Below are 15,559 nucleotides of genomic sequence, written 5' to 3'. Positions count from 1 at the left end.
GCGTAATGTTCTGGCTTTTAAAAAAGGTATCATTTATAACTGTAAGTGTTACTATTGATTTTAAATACTTTTTTTTTTATTTTAAGTAATTTTTAAGAAAATCATTTTTGCGACCAAATGAAGTTTTCAATTGCCAGTAAAAAACGCAGCGGCACGTGGTGGCACCCAAATTTGGCCTCTATCGAAAGGTAATTTCATAAGGAAAATGTTTTTAATAGTCTCTAACTGTAGGCAAGTTAAAATTATACATACAAAAATATGAAAAAATCAAGCCATTTTTTTCTCTTTTCTTTAAATAATTATATAAAATAATAAACATCTTTAAAATTAATAATTTATTCGATTTACAATAGACAAATTATGGCATCTTTACGGAAAAACAAAAGTTTATGAGTCAGCTCAAGCAAAAAAAAATTACACAACTTTAATTTCAGGGTATTTTCACTTCGTTTTTTATACTTTCAACAACTTGTCCCTTTACAAAGCTCTAAAAAGTAAACTACAAGTCCGATTTTAGTAATTCTTTCTGATTTTGATTCAGATTTTATTCTAGAAATTAGGAATAGTATTGAAAATGTTCTCCGAGGTACTTAAAATTTTTGACTTTTTTCCGCAAAATCCCCAGTGTGCGGTGGTCAAAACAAAAACTAAAATTAACAGGACGGAAGGAGCTATATGACATTTTACTTTTTTTTTGTTAAGACTTTTGACATTAACGCCATTTTTAGAAATACAAAATGTAGACATCCGTCCTGTTAAAATAAGTTCAAAAGTTGAAACTACGGCGCTAGTAGGTTTAAAAATCAAAAACTGAAAAAAATATAAAATTATACAAATTATTTCTTTTTCATTATTTTTATTTTTTTCTTGATTTTATTTTCAAATTTAACCGTTTCTTTAAAAATCGAGTGCATTCCACAAATTCCACTTGTTTCGTCAAGTTTCCATTTTTAAATTTCCCAACCCAACTGAACACACTCACTGAACGAAACAGCTGACAACACTTGTCACTTTTTGACAACATTTGTTTACAAATTCTCCACCAACACAAACAAAAATCTTCACATTTTACTTCTCTCTCTACCGGTTTTTGCTGTCAAATGCCAGCAAAAAAAAAAAAATCACTTTCGTCGTGTGTCGAACGTGTATCACTTTTCTATAATCACAAATTAAAGTCAATAATTTTCTCATCATTTTCCACGCATTTCCTTCTCCAAAATCGTCTCTATCAAATCCACTCCCCATTCAGTACAAAACAAACATCCAACTTATACATTTGCAATGAGTGAGACTGAAAGATCCAAACCCAAAGAATCGCCAAGCACATCAACGACCACAACGACGACCACAAGTTCTACTGCTTCTTCATCGTCTTCGTCATATTCAACAACAGCCACAACAAGCAAGGTAAGTAGCAGCAGTAGCTCAACCACCAGCAGCAGCTCCTCTTCACACACACCAAGATCTAGCTCCAGCAGCAGTTCAACATCCTTCGGCAGCAGCAGTGTCAGCAGCACGACAACAAAACTTCCAAGTAAGCCACCGCCTCCGCTGCCACCATTGCCACCACCTTCGCTCAAACATCTGCCACCGCCGGCACCCGTTAGCCGGCCACCACGAACTCAATATCCAACAGCGTCGGCAATTCGGAAAGCATTTCTCAATTATATGAAAGATCCCGAATGTTTGGACAAAGCTGCCGATTATCTTTACGAATCGTTGCTGGAAGACGCTGTCATGGGCATTTATTTGGAAGTGCATCATTCGATTAAGAGTGGTTCGCTGGAAGCGATTGAAGGACAGTCGGAAGATGATACAGCTTTTAAAATAGTTGACACACCGAATTATGATGTTTTTGGAATGAGCAAGGCTCGCAAACCAATTTATTGCAATTGCCCGAATTGTGATCGATTGGTTGCGGTGAGTCGGTTTGCACCGCATCTTCAAAAATGCATGGGTGAGTTAAGACGTGATAAAATGTTTAAAGTTTTTATTAATTTTTTTTTTAAGAAAAATTGCGTCATGGATATTTGTAAAGGGTTTTTTTTTTAAGGTTACGGGTTGAATTATAATGGTTGGGTGTGGTTAAGAGTATGGGACTTTACCTGCCCGATTTTCAAACAGAATTGGAAAAATTTAAAGACCAACAAAATTTAGGGTTTACACAATTCCTTCCTGTCTTGAAAAAAGGCTTTATCGTTAAAATGCCTTCTTACTACAAAAATAGCTACAAAATTACCTGGGGGGTCATTCCGTTATTTTGAAAATGATAATCGAATAGACGATAATCGTTTCACAGTTTGAGAATGTTCAAAGCTATTTAGAATTATGCCTAATTCAATATTTCCAAAATGGTTGATATAAATAAAAGTTTTCATATCCCTTGAAATCGTTTTAGTCAAGGAGAGCTAGTAGTTGCCTCCTAATCGGGTGGATTAGTCAATAAGCGTCAATAAATAAACGATAGCTAAAAAGGTCTCGTTTTAGTAGAATTTATTCATTTTTGAGTGCAATATTTAATTTTATAAAAGTGTTGGAAATTTATTCCAATCACCGATCAAATTGCAAAACTCCGCAAACAAAAAAAAAGTAATAACTAATTTTTACAAAAAACCATTTTAAATTATTTAAAAATGTTTAACTACCACTATACGCATTTTCCAAAATTGTATGCAATGTAAGTTTTGGCTTTTAAGTATTTAAAAAAAATTCATATCCATTCAGCTATAGAAAATGTTTCAACGCACTTATTTTGGAAAATTAAAAAGTTTCAAAAATTACTTAAGATACGCATAAGAAGTAGAGCTGTAGCAAATCGTATGTATTCGTTACTAAAATGCGGGTATTCACTTCAGTAACGAGTAACGAAACGTTACTTTCTAAACAGTATCGTTACTCGTATGTTTCGTTACTGGGTAATGAAGTAACGAAACAAACGAAACGTACGAGATACGAAACATACGAGTAACGACGAGATTCTAGTTTCAATACTAAATCCGATGTAAGAGATACGAAATGAAGTGATACACTCAATTTGTCGCATTTCGCATCTCGTGTCGGTGTCGTAACCATAGTCAGAATGCTAATTGTAGATAATTATCTGGGGTTTACTTTTGTCTCGATTAAAACAGTAGTGCCAAGGTTCAATAATCATTGTGTTGTCGATAATTTATACAGAAATATCAAAAGAGACGTTTTTGTATTTTCTCTATTTGGCCGAAATATGTATATCCACGACGCAACCAATCTGTTTATGGCCATGGTGTTAATGCTATTGATATTTAGCTTAAGAATGTACAAAAGTTTTTTGGTTTTTCAAAAAATTAGTTTATTTTCGATGCAAAATTTTCAACACAAAAAAAGCAGAGAAAACGAGGTTTGAAAATCACTCTCTATAGAAAAAATAAATGAAAAATTGTTCGACATGGTTGTATTGAAGTATTAATATTTCGAGATCTGCGCGTTGTACTTTTGAAATAAAGGTCTCTAAAGAATTGTGATAAGATAACTGAACGAATATAAACAAAAAATTACCAAAGTTTTGTCGAAAAATTTGGAACAAAATCAAAAAAGTTTCCACGTTTGATTAAAAAAAAAAACGAACAAAATTCAATATAGCTACCTTTAAACTCTTATTACATGAGAATGCCACAACTAATTTTAATGTTTATGACCTTAAAATGTAGCTTAGATTATAGAAATTGTTTTTGTTTTTTTTTTTTTTTCAAAAAAAAAATTTGTACACCCTTATACCAATGTAAGAAACATACTTAAAATACCAAACATACGAAACGTATCAAATACATGAAATATACGAAATGTACGAAACCCACGAAGCATGCGAAAGTAACGAAAGTAACGAAACGTGCGAAACATGCGAAACACACGAAACATACGAAATATGCGAAAAATGCGAAACATACGAAAGTAACGAGTAACGACATTATTGATGCGGGTACTAGTATCAAAAGTAACGTATACATGCGGGTACTCATTTTGTCGTTACTTTTACAGCCCTAATAAGAAGGCAACTTAGAGACAAATCAAATTCTTTGTCTCTTCCAACGCATATGTACATAAGTGCACATTTTGATCTCATATTATCTTTTATGAATATTATTAGGTCCGTTCCACACTCAGTTTGCAACTGCCGAATTTAGTAATATTTGGTTATTTTTGGTCAGAGTCTGTTCCCAACTTCAAAAATTGTGCAGAAGAGAGCGCTCACGAGAGAGTAAAAAATTTCCCCACCCTGACAAATTTAGCCCAAAGAATTTCTTCCGGCAGAAATATGAGTTCTGTCAAATGAAAAGTTGACGTATGTCAAACAAATAAATAAAAAGAAAACAAATCAAATTGTAGTGATTTTTAAATTGAATCGCGTTTACGTGTTTTTTGCATTAAAAAAGTGTTAATGTTTATCGAATTAAGCATAAAATATGAAATTGTGTTGTATAATGGTGTTCAACTTGTTCCAGACTTTTTGGCAGTCTTTCGTAGTTTTATTTCCTTCTGAGAGAATTCTCTCCCAACTCTCATTAATTTGACAGACTGCCGAATTTAGTGCACAAAAAGTCTGGAACAAACCTATTATAAATTATTTTATAATTATCACAGATTTGTTCAAAATGTTCGCCTCTCCATTTAAAAACGAATAAATTCTCCCTAAAACGAGACCTATTTAGCTATCGTTTATTTATTGACGATTATTGACTTGCAAAAAAAAAAACAATTTCATTTTCGGGAGGCGAACCTCGGTCACCTGATTAAGAGGCAACTACTAGGTCTCCTAGACTAATACGACTTCTAGGAATATGAAAACTTTTTTTTATATAAACTGTTTTGGAAATATTGAATTAGACATGATTTAAAATTGCTTTGAAGATTCTCAAACTGTGAAACGATTATCGTCTCTATTCGATTATCATTTTCAAAATTACGGAATGACCCCCCTGCCGACTCCTCTTATATACCTGAAACATCTCTTGCTATGTGATCTCAACAAAATCAATAGGATAAGAATATGAAAGAAGTTGGACATGGTTTTGAAAAATTGTGCCCATGATTATGAAAGTGGACTAAGTCACTTTTTGCATTGTTTAAAGAAAAACTTTCATAATAATTTTCTTATAACGATTTAATTATGTTTCTTTTATGAAATCACTAGAGGAGCAATAAGTAAGTTAATTTACTGCAATTTCGCTTTCAAATAAACTTTACCCCTTAAATAATAATTATTTTAAGGCTAGATTTGAGGCCATTTTTAGGAGTGACTTAGTCCACTTTCATAATTAAGGGCACAATTATGCTCTGGTGCTGACTTCTGTGTTGCGAGTAATTTTGTAGAACAAATTTCAATTGAAATGTAGCTTTTAAATATGGTTTGCCATAGTGCTTTTGAGTTCCCGTATTAATACCAACAAAGTAAGCTTTACTTTTAATAAGCAAATAGTGTACATATATCGTTTTAAAATTCATGTATTTCTTCCCAAAATTGTTCTCCCATTAAATCAAACACCTCAAAATAAGTCAATTTAAGGAAAAAGTTTCATGGCATCATACAATATAGGGAAAATTGACAAGACTTAAAGTACAAATCGTTTGGTATATTGTGTAGTATCTTTCTCATAAAATTTATACGACCTAAGTTTGGATTTCACTGACTTAAATTTTTGTAAATCAAAAACCATTCGAATTAATGATAATTTGACCAATTATTTGAACTATTAATGTTTATGTTGAATGGGACCCAATTTAACGAGAACCATCCCGTTTGATTGTTTGGTAAAGATTTTTTTTACAATATTGTCCATTTTCTTCTCCTGTTCTAAGTTGTTGTCTTTGGCTATATCGATTCACGCTCTGATACATACTTACCTAGGACTGCGAACCTATTAATTAATCTCTAGGAAGTCATAGGTCGGCAAACTATAACTGCGCACAGTCGTGTACACTGTACAGTTCCCGGAGATGTTTGAAATTTAGCTCAATCCGGCTCTTCCCAAGTTGCTCTGACTTCTTCTAAGATTCTACCTGATGAGCTTGTCCTTAGACTGATTCGACTTCTTCAGTTAGCGATTGTTGCCTTTTCAAAATGTGTTTCCAATCAACTGGCACCTACATACGTGTTTATATTTTAGATTCGTTCATTCTTTCCTTTCGCAGTAGAAATCTTCTCGTAAGTAGAAATCTAGTACAACAACTACACGTTCCTATCTCCTCTAATAGAAGTTAATGTGTTAATTGTAGTACCTACTAGATCTACTCATGAGTAAACTATCCAAAGGAACGGGGCTGTTTTTAAATATAAAATTTGATGCCACATAGAGAGCCGAACCTTATACAATGACTAAAAGACAAAAATGTGTTCAACTTGGATATCAACTTGGATGTCATCCTTCTCATCAATTGATGGGGTGGTTGGCGATGCTTCCTACAAGTATCTCCGCCTATTGAAGTTGATGTTTGCCCTTAGTCATTATATTTGCATCCTCGTAGAGTCGTTCGTTCTGTAGTATTTTTGCCCTGTTCTTGTTTTGCCCTGTTATGATCTCGATATCAAGCGATTCTTAACTCTACTGGGTTGACCTTCATACTTCTAATTTGATCAAACTTTGTTACGCCTGCTTTCATACCAAACATCAACTTATTCTCATGCTTTCTAAACTCTACAATATCCGACATTGTGAACCGCTTAAGGGGCATTGGACACGTTCAAAAAGATTAGTTTCGATTTCCCAATTTTCTTAAAAGAGGCATGTGGCTCAACTCCAAATTATTTTATTTTAAAATCTGCACCCATCTAGCACTGGTTTATTTTCAGAAAAAAATAACTATTAATTAGACGATTAATTCTTATGTATTTTTTTTTTAATTTTCAGGAATGGGAAGACAAACATCTCGCACAGCAAGCCGAAGGCTTGCCAATGCCAAAGAAGGCAGCTCCAGTTATTTCTCATCGAATGTTAGCGATGACGAAGACGATGCAGACTGGTCATCTGATAAACGTCGAAAGAAAATCCAAACATCTCGAACAAATGGTTCCAAGAAGAATGGAAAATCTTCCTAATTAAACTGTATTATCAATTAGGTTAATCCAAATATAATAAATATAGAATTTAAAAATTTATTTCGGAGCACTTTTTAACTTGTAAAATCCCTCAAACAAAAATTGTATAATGAAAAATGTGTCAAAAGTGCTTCAGAGCATCAAAGAAAGAGAAATTTTGCTTAATTTTGTATGGTTGATCCACATTTTCTAGCTTGAATTTATTATTTATTTTTTTATTTAAAAACAAAAATAACTTGTATAATATCATTCGATAAACGACAAATTGAAAACAAAAAGATATAAATTAATAATTGTAATTTTGCAGGTTAAACAAAACATAAATAACAACATATTTTACTTATAATTATTGCTCGTGATATAATGGTAATATTGTGTTCAATACAGCCAACACTTCAGACCTCTGAAATAAACAAGAAAACTTAGTTTTAAACAAACAAAAATAGAACAAAATAAAATAAATTTTGCTTTAAAGAACAAAGAATACAAAACCTTGTATATGCCTTACGCGTATATACTCGTATAACCATCCAATTAAAAAATAGTAAACTATTTCTTCATAAAAAATAAAATTTGATATTATTTTTTTTTAATAATAATTTCTTACATACTTTAAATAATAAACAGAATATCAGTTTCAGAAGTTATCAAAGAATGTATCGGTGCCGTTGGCGTTGTTAGGTTATTGTGTGATAAAATTTATTCTCAAATACATAACTACACAAAGCGGTTAAAATAAATTCAATTAAATTAATAATATTAATTTAAATGAAATGAAAAGAACATTTGCACACTGTTTTATTTTGAAAATCGAGATATTGGTGTTTTCAGGATGAACACTTAAATTGGATGGCTGGAGTCCAGAAATTTGGTTTGGAGATAAAGTTTATTCAAATTATTAAATCTTAAAAAAAAAACTATTTTTGAAAAACGTTGCAAATTAAATGTTATTCAGCCCTATTGTGAGTTTTAAGTGGAATGTTTTCCGCCCGGAATTCAAAATGCTCTCATGAGTTTTACCCGAAGGGAATTTACATTTTCCGCTAAACGAGTGTCTTGTTTGGCTCCAAAATTTTAGTGAGAGAAGAGCTGTCGGATACCTCACAAATTACCTGAAAAAAAGTTGAAAATATAAAGAGATGTCCGAACGTGAACAACTTTTCGCCCATAACTCACAATAGGGGAAAAGTGAAATTCAATTTTTCCGGATGGAATCTTGTTCACGTGAAACTCACAATAGGGCTGATTAAGGCCCTTTTGATTTAACAATGATCTTACCAAACCTCCTCTCCCTCTTTGAAGTTCCCCAAATTCTTTCCAAAATGCTTGTTTAACACAAAAGGTAAGGAAATCTATTTTCTTTTTATGTAACCGTTTAAAGAACAGCTGATTATATGAGGAGGGACTTTTGTAACTTTTTATGAGACATCCGTTTTCAGACTTAATTTTTTGTTTTCATTCAAATTGAGCTTTGGACTGTGGAGAAAAAAATTACTTAATGTGTATATAAATATATCTTTAAAATATAATACAAAAAAAACTTTTGTTTTTTAGTATTTTAATTTAATTTTTAGTCGAGTAAAATTAAGCATAAAATTTGTCAAATCTCGGAACCCAAGGAAAGTCGATGAATCTGTAAAACGAGTATTGGGCTGCATTATTAAACGGTCAATGAAGAAAGTTAAAAGTTTCATATTTTTATCTTTAGTCAAATCGTGGAAAATCACAAATTAGGTTTCAAACAAAAAGATATCTTTAATAGAAAAGTTTTTAGAAGCAAAACTATATTAACATAAAAATGACGTTTTAAAAAAGTTCGAATGCGGGGAAACCACGCAACTTAAAATTAAATCATCATGGATTTGCTTCTTTACAGTCCTAGAGAACATCCTGACAAATATTGAGCAAAATCTAAAATTAGGCAGCAATTCCGAATAAACGATTTCATACGGAATGACATATTTTTCAGTAAACGGTTCTTAAAAATTTATGTAATCGAGAGTGGTAAATTTTTTTTTAACTTTCTTCTTTGACCTTTTAATAATGCAGCCCAATACTCGTTTTACAGATTCATCGAGTGTCCCTGGATTTCAAAGTATAGATCTTAAGGCACTTCACTATTTGTGATTTTTGAAAATATTAGGCCTAGTTAAATTTTTTATATTTTATAGGGATGAAAAAAAAATAGCTTTTTATTGTAGGTATTTAAAAAAGAATGGTGGTTTTAATTTTGGTTTATTGTGTTGATTAATAATAATTACTATAAAGTGGCCTACCAATTTTATTAATTTTTTTTTTTTTTTTTTTTTTGTTCAAAAAATTATTTATAAAAAATTCGTTTTTTTTTTTTAAATTCTGACAAGTTATTTCTCAGGTAGCGCTAATTTCAGATGCAGGTATTTTCTGAATAATCTGATCCGATTAAAACGACATTAGTCATTTAAATAGTTCAAACCAAAATTTTGTTTTATTTGTTCTAACAATTCAATTCAGGTTTTGAGAATCGAATCCAAGTAAAAACAATAAACAAAGTTAGTCAGATGGAATTAGTTTAAATAATAAATGAATCATCACGTAATATTGGGATGTTTCTTAAGACGCATTAGTACATTTTGTATTTTTAGCTAAAAAACTTTTTAAACCTTTTTAATAGAAAAGAAGCGGTCTAGGTTAAAATAATATATATTATAAATATACTAATTGCATGCATATTGCAATAAGTTCCAAGATTAATCTTAACATACATATTTCCAAAAAAAAGTGCATTATTTTTTTTTTACTAATTAAAATAATTTGTCTTCATGAAAATGTGATCAAAAATTGATTATGTGTTCTAACAGTTTTTGTATATAAAACCTTAAAATAAATAATATATTCAATTTCCTATAGTAAATGTATTGCATTATGTTACGGAATCCATTTATATATAAACTCAAAACCATAAAAAGTTTAATAACCCAATGAAACAAAAGCTATCCATTTACACCCTCTTAAAAAGAGGACGTAGGTAATAAAAACAATATGCATCTTTAAAAAAAATCGGAACTTCAAATAAACATAATTTATTAACCATCCGACAGCGAGAATCCCTGTGGTTCCAAATATTTATTAGCACCACATCACCGAATTAATTTGACACACAAAATTTTAAATGCGCTCCCAATACAAAAAACCTTTTTAAAAAAACAAAATGTAGGTACTTAAAAAATGTATACAATCAAACAATTAAAAAAATACAAAACGTGTAATCTTTACGAATGCATCTTCAGAACTTTTATATTACCTGGCCCAATATTTTTTTTTTTTTAGTTTTATTATTGCATTTTGGATTACTATACATTCACCCCTGAACTCCGAATTGATTGTAAGTCAAGTTCAATATCATTTAATATGAATAAAAAAGCTTGCAAACCAACTTGTCATTCAGGTTTTTTTTGGTGGAACATCTTCAAGAAAAGAATTCAGAGTTCCTTGGCTCTGACGATATTGTGATATACTTTTGCTTGTTGCATCTTTCTTGTTTACCCTGGTCCAATCAATATAAATACAACCCACAGTGACGTTCAACTAAATAGTATTCAAGAACGACTACGACTTCCAACACAACCAGCAGCATCAGAATGCCGCTGTTAAAATTCACTCATCTTATCACCATATTGGTCTTAGTTATTGGACTGACGTCAGCAGTCAAGTCATCCGATAAAGATATCGAAAATCTTCGCAAACATTTAGCCGAAATTCGTGCCATTACCGACGAAGCTCACAATCCATGCGCCAACTTCCCAAAATATGCCTGTGGCAATTTTCACAATGCTTCCGGTGGAGAGAACTATCCCAACGATCGAGTTTACTTATCCGAAATTGCTGACGATCTCAATCGATTAAAGGACATCAAACTACAATCTGCACACAAGGCAAAGGATTTCCTAGAATCCTGTATGAAGTATCAAAGTCCAAAGAATATTCTCCAAAAAGTCGATGTCTTTAAAAATCCATCACAGTTCAGACTTGCTAAAACTCTAGGAATTCTCAAGACATCTGGAATAAATGCAATTCTCAGAGCCAATATTAGTCCGTTAGATGAGAAAAAAGTCAGAATTATCTTCTCTATCGATCAAAATCTCTTCCTGACAAATGCTTTTAATGAAAGAATCATCAAACGTAACTTGGAGCTTATGGAAATCAAACCAGCTGAACGTGTTGAAGCCGAGAAAAATATCATTGCTTTCATTCAAAAGGGAAAATCTATTTTGACCAGTTCGCGGGAGAATGCTGTCGTTGGAAATGATCTAAAAGCTTTGAAGAACTTTGATTGGGATGAATACTTGACAGAGCTTAAGAAACTTCCCAAGCTAAGTCAAGCTTCTTTGGAATTCGTCCTTGAAGATGTTGTTAATTTGCAAAAGATCATTGATCTTGCTCACGGTACTGATCCTCAGACCCTGCGTTTGGTAACAGCTCTCGAACTTATGGGTGAAGTTATTGACACTGGGTGTGATATGGTAGTGGACTATTTCAGGATGCCTCTCTTTGCTGAATTCTATAGAATGTATTTCACACAAACCGATCAGGCTTTCAATCTGGATGTTTTGAAGGAGTTTGAAAAGTCACATAGTACTATCAAATCAAAACTAGAAAATGTAAGTGGGGGAGGTCTCTCGCGAGTGCAAGAAAAACGAAAGATCCTTGAGAGCATGAATCAGATTTTGGATGGTAATAAAATTGACGCTGAGTACAAGGATGTCATGATCGAAAAGGATAACTTCTACCAAAACTATTTGCACCTAGCTAGATACAAAATCCAAAAGTATTTGTCAAAATCAAATTCGAAGAACGATCAAGCTGAGGAATACTTGATGAATATCCTAAATCCTGTTAATCGGAATAAGCCAGTATTCTATCATTTTGCATCTCAAGGACTCTATCTGTGGCAATTGTTCTTCCGTGAAAGTCGCCCCAAGTACTCCTATGATGATCTGAGGGATTGTCTTGATACCCAACAAGATAAATACAGGTTGTTTGAGTTCAACGATTTGGATTACTTTGAGTATGTGGATGACTTTGCAGCAATGAAACAGACTTATTTGGACTACAAGCGTTATTGGGATCAGGAGTATGACTCAGCTCACAAGCTAGACAACATTTTCAAGGAGGTTCATCTTACAAATGACCAAGCTTTCTTTTTGAATCTAGCCCAGAGGGAATGTGCCAGAGTGGACAGTGGAAAGAATATTCCCTTTAGGATATTGTTGAACTTGGAAGAAGCCAGTAAGGCCTTCAGTTGCCCATTAGGTAGTCAATTAAATATTGAAGAAAAGTGTACTGTTTGGTAAGAGAGATAAGGATGATTCATATTCATCGTCATTTTTGGAGCATTTGTATTTTTAAGTCATTTTTTTGTAAATAATTTAATCATTTTTAGTTAAGAAAGATAGCAAAATAAATTTTATATTTGTATAACCAGTTTTTTTTTTTGGTAATTATTTTAAAATTAAAATGCAAAATTGTTTTTTTGTTTTAAACAATATTTGATGAAAGTTTTAATTTTGTATTAGGTACTACTGTGACGTTGTTTGTGTTGAAGAGACAAGTTTTTTTTTTTTTTTTGCGTTTTTAGATTTTTTTTTAGAGAATTGTGCATTGAAAATACAGGTTTAATTGAATCAAAGCTATAAAGGTATTATTAAGAGCAATATTATTAGGTTTATGAGAACAGAAATTAAATTAGTTGTATGAAGAGGAAGAGAATTATATCGTATTCTGATGAAGATGTGACAGGAAATTTATATATTTTCAAGTTTTGATTGGTGATCGGTTTTGTTGTTGTTGTTTTTTTTGGGTTCAATAAATGTTATTGAACTTTTTAATTTTCAACGAAAATTGGAACGTAATTTAGAACCAGATTGGATTTTTTTTTAATTTTTATAAAGAGGTATTGTACTGCGACAGGTTCGAGACAAATTAATTTACTATTTCTTTCTCAACTGATCTCATTATCTCATTAAATTAGAACGTTATATTTTTTTTTTTTTTGTTAATTCTTTACTTAATTTAATTGATTAGGCAATAACTTCTTAATATATCGAAAAATTAAATTAATTATTTTTCGAAGGTCGAGTAAAAACAAAAATATTCTCAATTTGTTCTCAGTCTTAATATTGTTTACTAATTATCAAAGCTTTGGATTACTTAAATATTTTTACTTGCAATGATTTCAAAGCTATAAAGTTCCTACTTATTCGAGGTTAAGAAAACTTTTCGTTTCGCTTAAGTCCTTAAGAACAAAATTTATTCTGTAATCTCATGACGAATTTAAGTATTTGAAAGTTTCAACAATGTCCAACAAATTTCAATCTGTGTGATGTATTACTCAAGAATAGAATAATTTGCAAAAAGTTACTCATACGCCAAAGGGACCCTCTCAATTAAATCGCAATAAAATGACATTAAAACAATAAATTGAGTAGAATTTAAGCTCACCATATTAACTGTTGGTTCTGGGATCTATAAAGTTGTGGAAATTGGTATTTTTTTTTTATTTATTTAGCTGATAGACAAAAATAATACCACAATGTTAAAGTTATAAATTTTGACATTATAGCCCTGTTTTAAATAAAATTTACGATTGATAAAATATTTTTTCTTCAAAGTCTCATGGTCTTATTTTAAAGCTTGAATTTTTTAACATTCAATTGTTGGTAAAAACATAAAAATGCATAAGATAGTATTAGTGTTATATCTTACAAAAAATTGCCCTCTATTTTTTTAAACTTTAAATTTTCCTGCTACTATCTGTTTCAATTTCAGTCTTTTTTTCTTCACATACTTCATTTACATGTACGTTGATTGGATCTTTATAGAGAGAACGGATTTTTAATTTCTTAGCATTGACTTAAAGATTTCAAGCTTTTCAATAATTGTACATATGTCAGTTACATCCTGGTCAATTATCGTTTTTACATAACGCAAAGTTTGATTCCATTTTTTGAAGTGAAAACTTCTTTAGTATCGTAGTGATTTGAAACAAGATGAAACGAAAACGCGACACGACTTCAACTTGTTATAAATTTGTTTTGATAGATAGATGAATGAAATTTGTACTGTAGATAGGTAATTAAATAAATTATAATTGTACAAAATTTCAATTAATTTCATATTCAAAATTCGGAGATAACGGTAAAAAGATGTTCTTTTCCAACACACGTTATATCTTTTGATCTAGTGCACATACAAATTTGATTTAACTTTAATACGCATGTTGATAACATAACCTTTTATTTGATATATCACACATAACGTTACGTGCTCTATAAGTTACAAAATCTTAAATTGAAAAAATTGAAAAATACTTCAAAACACCTGTGGAGAACTGTTGGCGATGACCAGCTACCAGTGTAGGAAGTACCGTAATCTCAGTCTGGAAATTCGACATGGTTGACTTTAAAAAATTCTAACTTCTCTTGTAGACATCTTTGAAATAAGAATTATACGTCATTATACAAGGTGAAACAATAAGCTTTCACATGGTATAAATTTTTTTATAGGTTGTCAAACAAAAAAATTGATTTAATAGCATGAGAACATAAAAATAAATGTTTTTTTTGCTTTTTGGATAATTTGAGCTAAGACAATAAACTTTCAGATGGTGTAAAAATTTTTATAGGTTGCTAGGCAAAAATGCATTTAATAGCGTTAGAAGATAAAATACGTGTTTTTTCGCTTTTTTTTTGATGGAAATTGATCGAGTTCAAAAAATTCTAGCTCTTTTTGTAGATGTCTCATAGACCTGATCGATATATATATTTTGAGCTAAGACAACAAGATGATCAGATGATATAAAATTTATATAGGTTGTCATATAAAAAACATGGATTTGAAGGTGATAGAATTAAAATAGGTAGATTTTTTCTATTTTATTTTTTTTTTTTGCAAGAAAAATGATTTTTTAAGGTTTCGCGTGTTAATTGCACACATAATTTTTTTGCTCCTTAAAGTTTATACATACATTATTATGTAATTGTTATAAAAATCAAATTTACAAATTTTTTTCGAAACTTATTAAAAAAATTTTCAATATTTGATTTTCGAAATTTTACTGCACACTCTATCATCTAAATGTAATGTTTGATTGTTATCTGAATTTTAAATCCTCTTAGGAATTCATAATTTTACACACAAATAGAAGTAGCAAAAGAATAGCTTTGTCACTGGTACATCGAATACAGAATTGGAAATTGTATTGTATTTTTGAATACAAAAATTCTTACACCAAAACTTTATTATTAGGGTCCAATCCAACCATAAAATTCTTTTATTGACTTCTTTATTATAAAACAATCACGCAAATTCTTATTTTATATTAAATTTTACAAGAATATCAAATAGCAATCCGGTTGGTGATCCAAAAATACCTATGCCCAGTTTTTCTTCCACAAAATGAAAAAAAAATATATATATATATATAGTATCGCCACTAAGAAAAACAATTTC

The 15,559-nt window shown here is 30.9% G+C and overlaps 1 protein-coding gene across 1 annotated transcript; it reads left to right on the top strand.

Annotated features, from left to right (window-relative positions):
• Positions 1-1,042: 1,042 nt before the first annotated feature.
• Positions 1,043-7,171, top strand: LOC129917917 (SAGA-associated factor 11 homolog). The gene is made up of 2 exons (XM_055998148.1): positions 1,043-1,957; positions 6,882-7,171. The coding sequence occupies exons 1-2, from the start codon at positions 1,282-1,284 to the stop codon at positions 7,067-7,069; spliced, it is 864 nt and encodes a 287-aa protein (XP_055854123.1). The 5' UTR covers positions 1,043-1,281; the 3' UTR covers positions 7,070-7,171.
• Positions 7,172-15,559: the final 8,388 nt, after the last annotated feature.

Source organism: Episyrphus balteatus, chromosome 4 (assembly GCF_945859705.1).
Source record: "Episyrphus balteatus chromosome 4, idEpiBalt1.1, whole genome shotgun sequence".
In the NCBI taxonomy this organism is placed as follows: Eukaryota; Metazoa; Arthropoda; class Insecta; order Diptera; family Syrphidae; genus Episyrphus; species Episyrphus balteatus.
Note: the sequence above shows the minus strand (reverse complement) of the source record. Positions and strands in the feature narration are given on the sequence as shown.